We start from the raw sequence: 16,346 nt of genomic DNA on the forward strand, positions 1-16,346 counted from the left end.
CACTTGTCGTATTAAGTTCCATCTTCCATTTTTCTGCCTATTTTTCCAGCTGGTCCAGATCCCTCTGCAAACTATGAAAACCTTCCTTGCTATCCACTGCGCTTCCAATCTCAGTGTCATTTGCAAACTTGCCGGTCCAATTTACCGCATTACCTTCTAGATCATTAATATAGATGACAAACAATTATGGTCCAGCACTGATCCCTGAGGCACACTACTAGTCATAGGCCTCCAGTCAGAGAAGCCATCATCCACTACCACTTTCTGTCTTCTTCCATGTAGCCATTGTCGCATCTAGTTTCTACCGCACCATGAATCTGAACCTATGCATCTATGCATTCTACCGCACTATGCATCTGAACCTTCCAGATGTGGGACCTTGTCAACATCCACAGCTTTTCCTTCATTAACTTTCCTGGTAACCTCCTTGAAAATGTTTAAGATTGGTTAAACATGACCTACCATGTACAAAGCCATGTTGACTATCCCTAGTCTGACCCTGGCTATCCCCCATAGGAAATAAAAGTAAAGCAATGTATTAGGCCTGATGAAGTATTCTGCTTGGCCAGTTGAGTTTCTCCAGCACATGTGTGCATTGCACCAGGATTTGATTAATGTTTCCTGTAGTAATCAATTTTGTTGAAGTCCTCAATCTTTAGCAAGGGCCAGTGGAAACCTCAAACTATAACAGGTAAGCAGCTTGTCACAAGCCCAAACTATATGTTCCCAGAAGTAGGTCCGCAAGATTACTTATCCGTGAATGGAAAAAAATTGAACTTTTTTCTGATGCCACTTTGTTTCTTTTGAAGGAATTGCTAACACAGCTAAGGGCCCTGTTTGATCGAATCCTGGAGTTTCAGAGTGCGCAAGAGTCCATGTATCGCTCTGCTCTTGAAGAGTTGCATCATCGGCTGCGCTATGCAGAATTGAAGAAAGAAAGGCAAGCGGAGGTACGATAGGTGTGTTGCTGAAGACTTTGTATTGTGATTCATAAATAAACAGCAAGAAATGTGGGTGGAATGATATTTATTAAATGACAAGAACAGCCTGACTTTAATCTATAAAAGCAGCATTTATATAGGGAGTCCCCGGGTTACGAATGAGATCTGTTCATACGTCAGTCTTGAAGTCAAAATTTTAGTTAAGTTGGAACAGGTAGATACGGTATTGATTTAGCTTCATTTGGTCAAATGTTTGTCTTAGTACAGTAAACAAAAATTAAAACCGTTCCTAAAACAGTTTAGATAGGGAAAAAAAGATCATGATTAAAAGTTGTTCCATTGACGTCTTGCATACTCAAAGGGGCATTCGTGAGGTAACATTATGTGCATGCATGAATTAAGGGCACAATTTGTTTGGAAGTACAATTTGCCTGGAGACTCCCTGTATTGAGTTTTTCTTCCACATTGCCACCCTCCAAAACGTACAGGTTTAGAGCCAGAATCAGCATTTATCCTGTGTCTTTCTTTTAATTCATTCCACTGATATTATTGACAAAGCTGGCATTTTCTGTTCAAACCATCGAGAAAATAGTGATGAACTTCACTGCTGCAGTTCCTGTGAAGAGAATCCTTTCACAATGCTGTTACTGGACCTGGCAAATTGGAATGGAAAGTAGGTCCTGGGCCCCTGGTGAGCTGGTAGGGAAGTGCAGCAAACACGGTTCCACATAAGCCCATGTGTGTAGAGAGCTTTTCTGAATATCCACCTCAAGGTCGCCTTGCTATCTGTAAGATGAGACAGATTGTGAGTGTGACTAAGGCAGTTACTAAGAAAGCAGTTGCTTTGAGAACCACCAAAGCTGCCGCTAAAACATTAAAGAAGTGACTATCACCTCTGACGACCAAGATTTGTCAACCCCCTGAGAATGACACCATGAAAATATGAGCCAGATTCAAAACCATTGGGATTTACAGTCAAGAAGCTGATTGTGGAGTTTGGACTGTTAAGATTTCCACACCCGACACACACACCCTCCCAATCCTGCTCTAGGAAGGCAGAATGCTCTGCTTCTGATCCTGTGGCCACAGTAATGCCTTTGTGTTTCTAATTTTCGAATTGATGGTGCCAGTGATGGCACCAGAAGGTGATTGGACTCTCTTTGAGGTGGTAATCATGTGACTATATTTTAGTCTAAAACTATATGTTTTCAAGATATTTGCTGACATGGACTTTATTATGTGACACTCTTCAATGGTTGTTGTGTAGAAAACAACCACTAGCAAGGATTCCACATGAATATTGTGGCAGCTGTTGATCTTGATTCTTAATGTCATGGCCATTCTTGTCTTAGCTCTGGAATTCAGTTTGGGGTTATAATAAAGAGGTCCTAATGGAACCCAAACTGTGTCCCAGTAATCAGTTTGTTATGAAGTGTTGCTTGAAACTTTATGATTGATGCTATCCAGTGGTGATGATTGAGACCAGTAGGGGAGTGATTAGCAAGTTTCGATGTGGATTGGTTTTTTTTTGAGCATTGTATACACCTGAGTAATTTTCCACTTTTTAAGGCAGATCTGGGCTTTGATTGGAATAGACTGGCCAAACGTAAGGTTTGATTTGGAGTGTTAGTCTTTTGCTCTATAATCTAGCCTTTGCTCTGTCCAGTAAACTTGATTTTTACTGGAGAAAATTAAGGTTTAAGGTTTGACGTCTGTAATGCTGGGGACCTTGCTAAAGTGCCACAGTGAATTATCACTTCACAGAAGATGCTGGTGAGTCTTACATTGTATTATATATATCATTAAATTCAAAGTTATTTTTATTGACACAAAACAATACATAAAAATGTAATATGTATGACATACTTCAAATTTTGTATGCTGTAAGTCAAGAAAAGAGTTTCCATGAGCGATGCCTGGCATCCCTAACAAGAAGAGAAACAGAATCAAAAGAGAGTCTTTGCAGAGTCACTAAGTGTCTATGCATTCACTTTCTGCACTCCCACAGCCTCTGCAGCCACACAGACCATCCAGTTCAAATTATTGGCTGCTCGAGCACCAGGTCCAAATCTCTGATATGATCAGGAAGCCTTCACCACCCGTGGCCCTTCATGCCCTCAGCACCCTCTCGAATCCTGGTTCCAATACCTGCTTCCCATGAGCCAATATCCAGCAGCCTGTTCTTCGACCACAAGTCGCCAACCACCCACAGCCTGTGTGGGTCCTTCATCTGAGTCTTGCTTGTTTTCTGCAGTGGCCACCTTCCCTGCAGGGTGTCTCCCATACTTCTCCTTTTCAACAGATGCCCCATGCTAGTCCACTGCTCCCCAGGAGTCTGCAACCCCTCATGGTCAGCAGCCAGTACAAGTGCCACTATCTTGGACATAGACCTCCAGGGAAGCAAGATTTAAGAAAAAAACATTGTCAGCTCCTTTAAAGCCCAGACAGAGCCATTGTTATCAGATTCAGGCAGTAGGACCCGACAGAGCAGCGTTGTGTCTGCTCCTCACTCTCCTGGAAGGGTTGCTGTTACAGCAACACCAGCAATGCTGATAAATTTTTATTTTCTTCAAGTCTTCACCACCAATCATATTTAGGTCTGAAGGGCTGTGGTACTTCAATATAGTCTAATGGTTGTGATATTGTGTAACTGTAAAGCAACATATTTTCACTAGGCTCTTTCAGGTGAACCCTCCACCTTGAGGGCGGCACCAGGAGCGGATCTTAACTTGTGGACTCACCTTTCAGGTAGCAGCCCTAAAAGGCTGCTGCAGTGGCTGGTCCACTTGAAAGGGCCTATTCATATCCAGAGGTGCCTTGTAGCGCCTCTGGAACTGATGGAGGTGGGGCAACTGGTACCGTAGCGCCACCCATTATAAATATGTGGCATAGCAATGGTAGTCTTCCCTACCCATAATCCCCACACAGGTGGAACAACCGTTCCAGCTGTGTGGAGGATTATGGATAGGGAAGACCGCCATTGCTATGCCGCATTTTAAACCACAGAGAGCTGCCCCAGTGCAGGAGCGGCCAGCCAGACTGCCCCGACGTTCCCCACCAGCCGCCCCTGCCCCAGTGGCCCCCACCAACCTCCCCTCTCCAGTGGGGCAAGTGTTGTCAGGCAGCGGGATGGGGAGGCTGTCAGGCAGCAGGACGAGGGGCTGTCGGGCAGCGGGGAGTTGGGACGCAGGCTGATGGAGTCATCACCCTGACCCCAGGCAGCCATTGTAAGCGGCTGCACATTCAGGTGCATTGGTGAAGTACTGCGCTCTGCTGATTATCCCTCCTGGAGGAGGCTTGGTGTTGGTGCCTTGGAGACGCTTCTGCTGCATTCAGGTGAGTATGTCTTTAGCCACAAGGGGGGGATTATGCAGCTTTACACTGGGGTGTTCAGGCTACCTGAAAGGGCCTTCTTTTAGCATAATCCTACTCTATTATCAATTTTTTTAGGTAAATATGGTTCTACTCCTAACACGCTTATATAGTCTTAGTTCTATGGTAATAATGAAATGAGAGAAATGTTAGGCCACAGTTGTGGAGGAATACAATGGTGCAGCTCTATTGAATGCTCACAGCACCTTGGGATGCTTGTTTTGAACTGATTTTTTTTAAATTCCCCCCCTCAGTTGTCCAATTGGTGATACTCTTCAATGCATGAATAATATTGGTAGTTATCTCTGTTGCTCCAATAATGTATTAGTAAAAGGTGGTTTGAAGAGGTAAGGTCAATGAAGATCTCCCCTGTGCTGCTGCTCTTGGAAACTGTTGTTAATCTAGCCTGGCAGCTAGGTCCTTCTTTTTATGACTAACTTGGTCAGTGCATCATACAACTGTGGGGTATGCATTCAGGTCAACAGGAAGGACTCCTTGAAGTATAATATTTCTGATGGATCTCGTTGGCCAGTATAATGGGACATTCTTTGAGGTGGTGATACGGGAGATCGAATGTTGGATGACAAATCAGATTCTATGAATTATGGTTGTATCTGCTGTTCTAGATTATATGGCCTTTCTTAACTTGACAGAGAAATGTAGTCACGTTGTAACCTCAGGAAACATAGGAACTAACTTTGCTGGACAATAAGTTTTCAAGTTTAACTGTCACAACATACCCAGTAGAGTGAGAAGGGTTCTTCAGCGAACAGACTAACAGGTTATCTGAAGCACATATTTAGCCATGTAAACAGCATGATTTATAGTGTATAGGATTACAATGAAAAGGAAGATAAATAAGCACCAAGCAAGGATGGCATGAGAGCTGTTATGGATTTTATTCAGTAGCCAGGTAGCAGCATGGAAGAAACTGTCTTTAACCCTGTTTCACACTCTCAAGCCTTCTCTTCGATGGTATGATGGAGAAGAGAGTGTGACCAGGGTGTGATGGGTCCTTCAGTACGTTGGCTGCCTTTCCTCAGCAGTGGGAAATGTAGATGGTGTTTATAGAGAGGAGGAAGCAAAGTTCCCATTATGTTTTGAGCTGCATTCACCACCTTTTGTGGTTTCTTCTGATCTTGAATGCAGCAGCTCTGGTACCACAATGTGATGCATCCACCCAGTTGGCTTTTGATGGTCCACATGTAGAGGTTGTTGAGGGACAAGGGGGACAAACCAAACTTCCTTAGTCTTTCAAGAAAATAGAGTCGTTGTTGATCTTTCTTGATTATCACATCGATGTGTAAATCCCAGGTCAGGTCATTGGTGATATTTATTCCTTAGAGTTTGAAGCTATTGATGACTTCAGCCTGAGGGGTATGGACTCTGCTTCCTTTCCTGAAGTTAATGATCTTCAAGGACAGAAGAATAATGGCGAAATTAATTTTTCTTTAATTGGTGCTGGATGAGATTTTAATAGTGGTGATCGTGACATCATGAGTCGTGACTGGAATTGTTTACATCCAATGGAAGGGGCAGTGTGAGAGAAGGCATCTGAATAGCACAGCACACATCCCCTCTCCAGTGCACTGTTTCTTTATTATTGTTGCGAAAATTCTATCCAACATTTTATGCTCAACTCTCTGAAGTGTGCCAACCATGGCACCTTAATGCAGCTTCCATTTAAACACTATATTTGACCCCAACTTCTCTTCTAAAATTCAAACCAATCAAATTCACAATTTATTCTGAAGCAGCAAGAATCTACAGTGCAATACATATTTTCCAAAGTAGGTACATGAGAATTGAAGAGCCTGATGTAAGGAATTTGTTGCAGATCAAAAGTTATGGCTTTGATCTGTTTCCAAGGCCTGCAGCAACTCTTTTTGCCTACTCTTCGTAAATTACTCATTGATTCTTTTATTTCATTACAACCTATGGTATATTGATGTGCAGAATGGATGTTGTAAAATTGCACAAGTGAAATGAGTTTTTTCATATTGCGCAAAGCACTAGTATGTGTTATAAATTCAATTATTTTAATAAATTTAGCAAAAACACTTTTTTGTACAATAAGCAAGCTCCCATACTATTAGTATGGCAGAAGACAATATTTCAGAGAAGTTGCAACTTTAAATGTAGTCACGGATATGATAATCTTTATTGATCTTTGGGATTAGATAAAGATGGCAAATATTTGGCCTTTAATGACAGTGAGATCTTCATCTTTCAAAATGTCCCTCACAGAATTAAAATGGCTGTGGGAATTAGGGAACAAGGGAAAGGAAATCTGCCTTTCCTGACAGTTCATGTTGGGTACAATAACTGGCGCAGAGCTTTAACAAGACCAAAAAATATAAAGCAAGAATGCTGGAAATTTCGACCAACTTCTGAGGGAGGGTCACTGACCTGAAATATTAGCTGTTTCCCCCTCTTTGGATCCGACTAAACGTACTGAGTATTTCCAATTTCGAGGCCACAATGTTCTCCTTTGTGGAGGTGCAGTTAGCTGAGATATCAAATAAAAAGTTTTTTTCTGAGGACAGGTATTTATTGTGGATTGAAGGCTCTGGAGGGGTTGGGAATCCTCCTGAAGGGCAGGAGTGGTGAAGTAGTGAATGTGGGAAAAGTTGTGCTGAGAAATAATTGACTTTCCATTTGCAACACAAAAGTTATTTAGGTGATTCTCAGAACCACCAAGTTACTCATGAGGGAGAGTTGCAAAATATTCTCTCAACACTTGATTTGTACACTTAATAGAATGTAATAATCTTTTCAATATTTTTATTAACATTGAAATTTCACATCCAAAAAAACAGAGTGCATACGGATAGATATTAAACGTCAAAAAGATACATTTCACTTAAATCATATCATTTCATCCAAGGTACCTTTCATTTTAATAAAACAGATTATATTGTATTGATATTATAAAAAAGTGAAAAAAGCTGTTTGGCCACAACAAAAAACCTCCGAGTTCCTATCAGAATGATAAATTACCGTAAATATTCGAGTATAATGCGGAAAAAATGTGTTCCGAAATTTGAGCTCAAAGTAGGGGGGTTGCATAATACATGAGGTTATAATTTTTTTTTAAATGTCTGCCAGTTTTAACGAGGTAAGATTATCAGCAGCTGCCTACATTGATAGCAGCGCAACTGGGGGGGTGGAGGGGAGAGATGGCAGCGCGACTGGGGGGGGGGGTGAGGAGAGAGACGCCGGCGCGACTTGGGCAGGCAAGGGGGGAGAGAGACACCAGTGTGACTCAGACGGGTGAGGTCTGAGTGAGACACCAATGCGACGCGAGCGGGGAGAGAGACGCCAGCGGAACTCGGGCAGGCGAGGGGAAAGAGAGATGCCAGCGCGACTCAGGCAGGCGAGGGGAGGGGTTGTATTATACACGGGGATAAAATTATTCCCCCTTTTTCCCCTCAAAAATGGGGGGGTCGCATTATACACGAATCGCATTATACATGAATATTTACAGTACCTCATTAGTTAACAGTTCTACCTTCATAACAAATCAAAGATTATAAAAGTATATCAAGGGTCCCCATAGTGTTTGAAAATTTAAATTCAAATTGGAAATTGAGCATCTAATCTTCTCTAAGTTTAAAAATGACATCACGTAGCCATTGAATACGACTCCTAGAACGCTTCCACCAGCTCCATCCTCAACATTCATTGGAGCGACTTCATCACCAACATCGAAGTACTCGAGATGGCAGAGGCCGACAGCATCGAATCCACGCTGCTGAAGATCCAACTGCGCTGGGTAGGTCACGTCTCCAGAATGGAGGACCATCACCTTCCCAAGATCGTGTTATATGGTGAGCTCTCCACTGGCCACCGAGACAGAGGTGCACCAAAGAAGAGGTACAAGGACTGCCTAAAGAAATCTCTTGGTGCCTGCCACATTGACCACCGCCACTGGGCTGATATTGCCTCAAACCGTGCATCTTGGTGCCTCACAGTTCGGCGGGCAGCAACCTCCTTGGAAGAAGACCGCAGAGCCCACCTCACTGACAAAAGACAAAGGAGGAAAAACCCAACACCCAACCCCAACCAACCGATTTTCCCTTGCAACCGCTGCAACCGTGTCTCCCTGTCCCGCATCGGACTTGTCAGCCACAAACGAGCCTGCAGCTGACGTGGACATTTACCCCCTCCATAAATCTTCGTCCGTGAAGCCAAGCCAAAGAAGAAAAGAAAGAAAAGTTACGTCAATCTCTTCACAATACTAAATAAAGCAGTTAAGAGATTAGGTTTAAAATTAACTTTAAAAAGTGCAGAGAGAGTTTGAAATATTTTGTTCCAATATTTCTCAAGACTCTGATATGTCCAGAACATATGAATAAATGAAGCATCTTCATTGTTGCATTTATCACAACAAGGAGATACATCCACATAAAAATGAAATAGTTTGACATTGGACATGTGAGCCCTATGGACTGCTTTAAATTGTAGGAGAGAGTGGCAGGCACAGAAAAAAGAGGTATTAACCAATTTGAAAATTACATTCAAAGTTTCTTCTGAAATTAAAAGCTGTTGGTCCTGTTTTCAGGCTTTTTAAATTTTATCTGATGGACCTGGACCCTCTCTTTTTCCCAACAGCATATCATAAATGTTAAATATTGAACCATTATAGAAAGGTTGTAAATTAAAAATGACATCAGATTCTGACATAACAATCAAAGTTTTGTTTTATAACCTAGTAAGATCTTGGTAAGCCTATTGAATTATTTGTGCCCCCACAAAGTATTTATTTATTCCTCCATTTAGGGCAAATGGGGAACAACAGCAGCTGAAGAAGAAGCAGAAAATAAGAGAATTAATGAATTCCAGCAGTTAATCCCGAAGATGTGTTCCCAGATACGCGTGTGCTCACATTTTTACCAGGTATGCGATTCCAATCTGCTTCAAGAATATGATGTGAGTTGCCTTCGTGATACACAGTGCTAAGATTTTAACTTAGTTAAACTGTATCTCCATACACGTGACAATAAACAATTCAATATCTGTATAGTAGTTTATTATCAAGTTTGTTTTTTAATATTTTTTTAAAATTTTCAAATTTCATTATACATATAAACCATATATAAACCATATATAATGTTGCCTTTGAAACCCAAATGTAATCTACCTGCTCCCGCCAACCCCCTCCCCCCAAAAAGAAAGAAAAAGTTTTTTAAAATCCCCAAAGGGAAAAGAATAAAGCAAGAAAATGGAAAGAAATGTCTTAGGACTACCATCCAAACCAGAAAGATCTAATTTTCCTGACTTTATCAAATCCAAAAGACATCAGTGTGAATTTTAAAAATAGAGAAAAATAAGCAAAATTGTACATTGTTTTGTCTATAATTATCACATTCTGAAGAGAGAAAAAAAATCTCATTATTATTATTATACTTATTCTATATCTCTTTCTATCCCCCCACACCACACTCCATTCAAAGATCTATTTCCCTGCCCTCAAAGATGGGACACAGTACCAAAGACACTTCCCAAATTTTATGGGTAGTGAAAAAACCCACTAAACACGTATGTGTAGATTGTGGAGGCCAATCTCCTGAACCCCAGGCAAAACAATTTCAGGGAAAAAAAAATTCTCTTATCAAACAAGTACAAATCTACAGGAAGAAAATGTATCATTATTCATATTTAAAAATCAAGTTCAAAGAAGTTCTTTTCATTCCCTTTCAGTTTTCTTCAATGTTGGTAGCTTGTTCACATACTTCATTGCTATTTCAATATCAGTAAAAACCTTATTTTGTCATTTGGCATAGTAATTTTCAAATTGGCTGGTTGACGCAACACAAATTTATAATCTTTTTTCCAAAGGGTGATCTTCAGTGGATTAAATTCCTGTCTGTGCATTAATAACGCAGCACTTGTGCCTGGATAGAAAAATATTTTTGCATCTTTTTCCTTAACTTTTTTCCAATGCAGCTCTTAATATTTTTTCACAATCCTTAAATTTCATACATCTAATTATTATAGTACGTAGTTTTTGATCCATTCCTGGACGCGAAAAGGGGAATCTATATGCCTTCTCAATTTCTATATTTGCTCCAACGTTTTGTACTCCAAGAACATCAGGCAACCATTCTTGAAAAAAACAAATGGGATTTGTCCCCTCTTCTCCCTCTTTAAGTCCCATTATTTTCACATTATTACAACTGTTAAAATTTTCTAAAGAATCCATCTTTTCCCATATTTTTGTTTTTCCTTTAGCCCATTCATTTAATTATTTTCCCACATCAACCACTCTTCCATTGTTTCATCTACCTTCCAATCCCAATTTCTGTCTCTAACTTTGTCACGACTTTTAAAATATGATCCAATATTTTATTTATGTTCTGGTTTTTCAATAAGAGTATTTTCATTATATCTTCATGAGTATTTTTTTTAGCTTATACTGTAACTTTTTTTTGCTTGACTCACTGATTTAACATTCACCAATTCCTCCTCTTTATCTATATTTTGGTCAATCTTCAAATTGCCATTTTGAGAGAGAGCTCCTCCTCCTTCTTGTTTCTGCTGATCTTGCTTCACATCACGAATGTGCGCATGCTCAGTCTCCTCTTTTACCCTTTGAGACTGTCTTTTGCCTCCAGTGTTGAGAACGCTCCACTATTCTTCCCAACCATCAAGTCTATCTGCATGGGAGGCAGAATGAGCTATAACTCTCGGCTTTTTGCTGTAAGTAGGCCCTTTCCCATTGGAAAAACTCAATTTCTTGCTGGGAGCTCAAGGTCACTGAGACTCGCTGATTCTTCTTCGACATTTTAACCATTAAGGTAAATTCTTCCTTTTCCTCCAGTTTAAGTTACTGTAGATTATTTTATTTTATAATTACTTGGGAACTTCGGGGGTCTGTCTCCTTCCTCCTCCTCCTCCTTCCCCATTTATCAAATTTGTTGATTGTGTGTGGAGCTGGAAATAGATTGGATTGCAAATGAAATTAAGTTCTACAGCACAAAAGTAGGTCCATAATGGCTAAGCTAATCCCATTTGCTTGCATTGGTCCTTATCCCTCTTCCTATCCATGCACCTGTCTAAATATCTTTTAAACATTACCTCTTTTAAACATCCTCTACGTCTTTCTCAGGCAGCTTGTTCCTTTTACTCATCATCCTCTGTGATAAACGTTTTTTAAATCTTTCCCCTCTCAACTATGCCCTCTAATTTTAGATTTGGCTACCTGGGATAAACACTGTGACTAGTTACCTTAAATATACCCCTCATGATTTTATAAACCTCTATAAATTTCCCACTAACTTCCTATGCTCCAGGAAGAGAAATTCCAGCCTCTCCTTGTACAGTGAAACCCCAGTCTTACACACCCCAATTTAACGTAAGTTTGGATATAACACGATGGCTCCCAGATTAATTTAAAATGCATGCAGAATAACTGGGATGTTACAAATAAAGGAGAAATGTAAATAATGTCAGTATGCAAATTAAACAGGGAAATACAGTGAATCTCCGATTTAACACGACCCCGCTTTTTTCACAATGAAATTTTTATAGTCCTCAATGATCATATTGTTAAGGGTTTTCACTGTAATTCAAGCCTACTAGTCCTGGCTACATTCCTGAGAATCTTTTCTGTGCCCTGACATCTGTCTTCTAGCTGGATGACCAGATCACAGTGCTTCAAGTGTAGTCTCACCAACATCCCTGCCTGTCCTCAGTGCCCTGACCATGAAGGCAAGCTTGCCAAACACCACTTTCATCATTCTGTCTACCTGTGTCACCACTTTCTTAGAACTGTGTTCTAGGATCCCTAAGTCTCTCTGCTGTACAACACTCCCAGGGCCCAAACATTCACTGTGTAAGTCCTGCCCTGGTTTAACTTGCCATAGAGCAAGATCTCACACTTATCGGAGTTAATTCCAGCTGCCATTCCTTGACTCACTTCACCAGTTCATCTAGATTCTGTTGCAATCTTGGATAATCTTCTTCACTGCCCACAGTACCACGAATTTTAGTTTAATTGCGAAGTTACTAACCATGCTAACTACATTGTCATCCAAGTTGTTAATGTTGATGATAAACAACTGTGAACCCAGTACCAATCAATCCCTGAAATACACCAATGACCAGCTCATGCTGAATCTCATGATCTGACCTTCTGGACCGACCTATTATGCAGGACCTTGTCAAGTGCCTTACTTGTACATTGTGCCATGTACACAATGTCTACTGCCTTACCATCTTCTATCTTCTTGGTCACTTCTTCAAAAATTAATAATTTTCATCACAATTTCCCACTGACAAATTCATGCTTTCCCTAATTAGTCCTTTCTTTTCCAAACGCTGGAAGATTCAGTCTCTAAAATCTCCTCCATAACTCGTATTAAGCTCACAGACCTGCAACCTTTTTTAAATAAAGCCACAACATCAGCCACTCTCCAGTCTTCCAGCATCTCACCTGTGATGCCATATTTTTTGGTTGATTATCTTGTTTAGCCACGAATCAAAAATGTTTAGGAGTCATGAACAAGATGCAGTAACAGGTTTTTTTTTTGTTGCTACTTTCTGTTCAGGCTATTTGCTTAAGTATAAACTAATTCCCACTGATTTAGAATGCTTTGTGCTGTCAAATTTAGTTCAAGATTCTTTTATCGTCATGTAAAAAAACATGTAATATTCCACACAAAATTGAATTTAGTCTGTTGTGAGCCATGCAAAGATTCACTATCAGCAGAAATTGCCCTGTGCCCTTAAAGTCAGAGAAAGGTAAGCAGAAGAGAGTCCCTTCAGATTCAGAGTGTCCATGGATTCGCCTCCAGCGCTCCCACAGCCACACAGACTTCAGTCCAAACCATTGGCAACCCGAGTGCCAGATTCAAACCACCAACACGACCAGGAAGTTTTCACCACCCTTTCATATCCCAGATCCAATACTCCTGGTACCCCTTCAGCAAGTCTCTAGCAGTCCACATCCTGGTGTGAGTCTTTTTACCACAGTCGCAGCCTGCTGGTGTTCCTTGCCTCAAGTTACCAACGGCCCAACTGTGTGTTCTTCAGCCACCGAGCCTCTCACTCATTCGCCACCATGGTCACCATCCCATAGTGTCAACTCCTCTGCTTCTCCCTCTCAAAAGGTGGGGGAGGGGTGGTGATCTTCCTGTTTTCTGGGGCCCACACTAGTCCTCTTCTTCCCCAGAGACTGTACCCCCTTGAGGCCACTACCGAACATAGCCGTCACCTGTATGGAGCCATCAGTAGTTGGACTGGGTGGTAGAACTTTTCGGAGGAGCACTGTGTCTCCACTCTTCATGGGTCCGCGATAATGCTGCCATTTCTTTCAGGGAACATCATAATTAACCTTTATTTTCTTGCTTTAGGATATTGTTCAGCAATTCCTGGTCCTATTGACAAAAAGTCCCGACGAAAGTCTCCGTTTCCTTAACTTCAGGCTGGACTTCAATGAGCATTATAAAGCAAGGGATCCTCGGTTACGCACTTCATTGGGGAGTACCAGGGTCAAACGCAGCTCAGCATTGTAAGCTGTTCTCCAGAGACGTTTCCACTCGTTATTATGAGGGCTCCAGTTACATTTACCTAGGGTTTCTGCTGTGTTTATCCTAGTTTGTGTTGGTTGTCAAAGCTCCTTTGCATCACTGGAAAGCAAGATAATTTCTCATCTGTCACTATTCAATATAGAGAGCGAGAGAGAGAGAGAGAAAATTGTATTCCTCATCTTGATGTAATTTATTTATCATCCATGAATGTTTTGTTTGTGAATTAAACTAATTTGTTGCAATTGACATTTTTTAGCTTTAATTGCAGCTGTGTTGGAAAGAGTATCAATTATAGATCAAAACACATATTATTTTATAGATGACAAAATATTTTAAACTGCTTTAAAAAATATTCAGAAACAAACTTTTTTAATGAAGATTCACTTACATGTTTTCATCGTGCAAAATAAATTGGCACAGTTGAATTAATTTAAAAAACATAACATAATTAAACTGTTTTTAGCACCATGGAAATGGTTTCCGTTTCTTTTTATTGCTTGTGTTAAATAAACTTAATGAAAGAAATATCTGCAATTGGTTCTTCAAGATTATAATTGTGAAAGGTTGCAGTTTGTTTTAGTTGGAGTAAACCCCACCACTGGCTTTGCTTGTATTCAGTGTGATGAGGATTTCTGATGTTTACAAGGACAAGACAATGATGCTGTAGTACTGGAAGGAGAAGTATCTCTTTCAGGCCATATACAATACTTTCAAAAGTCTATGATGAGTCTTCAAGTTACAGTTTAGTGGTTCTTTCTTTCGTGATGATTGGAAGACTCATTTGGGGATTACACACAAGTACCGATAGTTCCTAGGATATTTTCTATTGCTGAAATCTTTAATCATTGTTTCAGAATGGGCTGGGGATGTTTTCAGTTAGATTAGAGCTTGTCCTGAATGTAAATCCCTCTTGCGTATCCATTTTCAATTGATTCTCAACGATCATGGTCTATTGAGGAGAAAGTTACAGATTTTCACTAGCCTTTGTGTGAACAATGTCTTTCTCATATCATTTATAGAAAGATGTGCTACTGATTTTAAGGTCCTTCTTGCCGGGAAAAAAAGTTTTATCCTATCAAATCATTTAACCACCTCAATCAGGTGGTTACCCTTTAACCGTGTACATTTGAAGTTTGAACCATCAAGCTCCAGTGTTACTCAGATAATTTTGTGGTTATAATCCCTTCAAGTCAAATGTATGCTCTCTAATACTAATGTGATTTCATGTAGTTTTTTTCTTTTCGCACATGAAAAATTCAGAGGTGACCTTTGATGTGTTAGGCTTCGTCCTCCAAATGCTTATTAGTCTCTTAGAATTGAGTAATGAAAAAATTCAGAGAGAAGGCTATGTTACTTCTATAAGATTAAACTTTTTTAAAACTATGTGAGATTGTAGATGGTGGAATCTGGGGTAACAAACATTCTACTGGAGGAACTCAGCTGGTTGAGTGGCATCAGTGGGAGGGAAATAATTGTCATAATTTCCGGCCAGAACTCTTCATTACAAACGAGAATGCAGATGGACGTAGTCTGACCTGTGAATAGGGTGGGTGTGGTTTGATGGGCTCCAGTGGGAATTGGTGAATCAGGGAGGGGTGAAGGATGACAGACAGAGGCTGTCAATTGGCAGGTCCCAGACAAAGGAAGAGAGAGGGGCAGAAAAGGAGGTGAGGTTGAAGATGAGTTATACATGGTTGAGCATACTAATGAGTCGGGTCAAGGGACGTCAGTGCTGGAATCTGATAAGAAGATGATAACAGTGGTAATAATGAGAGGTGCTGGGGAAGGATGAATGGTGGTCCCGACGGGGAGAGGAGAAGAATCTAGGGGAAATATGGGTGAAAGCGGATAGAATTCGTGGGGGAGGGGAATGGGAGGATGGGCTGGGCTTGGGGTGGATGGAGAAGGGGACAAAATGGGGCAGGGGAGAAAGGTGAGAAAAAGACTTGTGACCTGAAATTTAAAAGTTTGTTCGTATACCAGGCACAATATGAGGTGTCGTTCCTATAGTTTACATGGGGCCTCACTCGGGGAATAAGTAGATTGATGGAGAAATGGGGAGGGGAGTTAACAGACACCGTGTAAATGCACTGCATAATTGTCTGCATTGTCTCACCAATGTGGCAGAGTCCATATCGGGACCATTAAATTATGTCACTGAGGTTAGAGGAGGTGCATGTGAATCTTTGCCTCACTGGAAGGGCTACTCAGGCCATTGAATGGTGGAGAGGGAGGAGGTGTGAGAGCAATTGTTGCACTTCCCCCTATTGCAGGGGAAAATGCCTGTGATCATGGAGACGTAGGTGGGGAGGGATGAGAGGACAAGAGAGTTGTGAAGGAAATGAACCCATGGAAGGTGAAAAGAGGTGAGGATGTGTGCATGCGGCTAGTGGTGGGGCCAAGTTGCAGCTGGTGGAAATGACGGAGGATGAGGTGCTGAATGCGGAGGCTAATGGAGTGAAAGATTAGGACTTTTCAGATGTCTTTGAATGGAAGGCCT

General features: G+C 41.0%; 2 protein-coding genes across 5 annotated transcripts in view; one reads left to right on the forward strand and one right to left on the reverse strand.

Annotated features, from left to right (window-relative positions):
• Positions 1-14,092, forward strand: part of tubgcp3 (tubulin gamma complex component 3) — a 153,759-nt gene extending 139,667 nt beyond the window's left edge. For 3 of the 4 annotated variants that reach the window (XM_069890391.1, XM_069890392.1, XM_069890394.1), the window contains 3 exons: positions 810-950; positions 9,096-9,212; positions 13,670-14,092. In XM_069890391.1, coding sequence (XP_069746492.1) covers positions 810-950; positions 9,096-9,212; positions 13,670-13,831 — 420 coding nt within the window. In that variant the 3' untranslated portion in view covers positions 13,832-14,092. Of the gene's footprint in view, positions 1-809; positions 960-9,095; positions 9,213-13,669 lie in introns of those variants that run through there. The other variant, XM_069890395.1, reaches the window with a different exon arrangement.
• The window catches only part of LOC138739025 (serine-rich adhesin for platelets-like), a 45,775-nt gene continuing 30,440 nt past the window's right edge, over positions 1,012-16,346 (reverse strand). Inside the window, exon 5 of the mRNA XM_069890378.1 lies at positions 1,012-1,727. Within this exon, the coding sequence (XP_069746479.1) occupies positions 1,543-1,727 (185 nt within the window). The 3' untranslated portion in view covers positions 1,012-1,542. The remainder of the gene's footprint in view (positions 1,728-16,346) is intronic.

The sequence above is a fragment of the Narcine bancroftii genome, chromosome 7, assembly GCF_036971445.1.
Source record: "Narcine bancroftii isolate sNarBan1 chromosome 7, sNarBan1.hap1, whole genome shotgun sequence".
NCBI lineage: Eukaryota > Metazoa > Chordata > Chondrichthyes > Torpediniformes > Narcinidae > Narcine > Narcine bancroftii.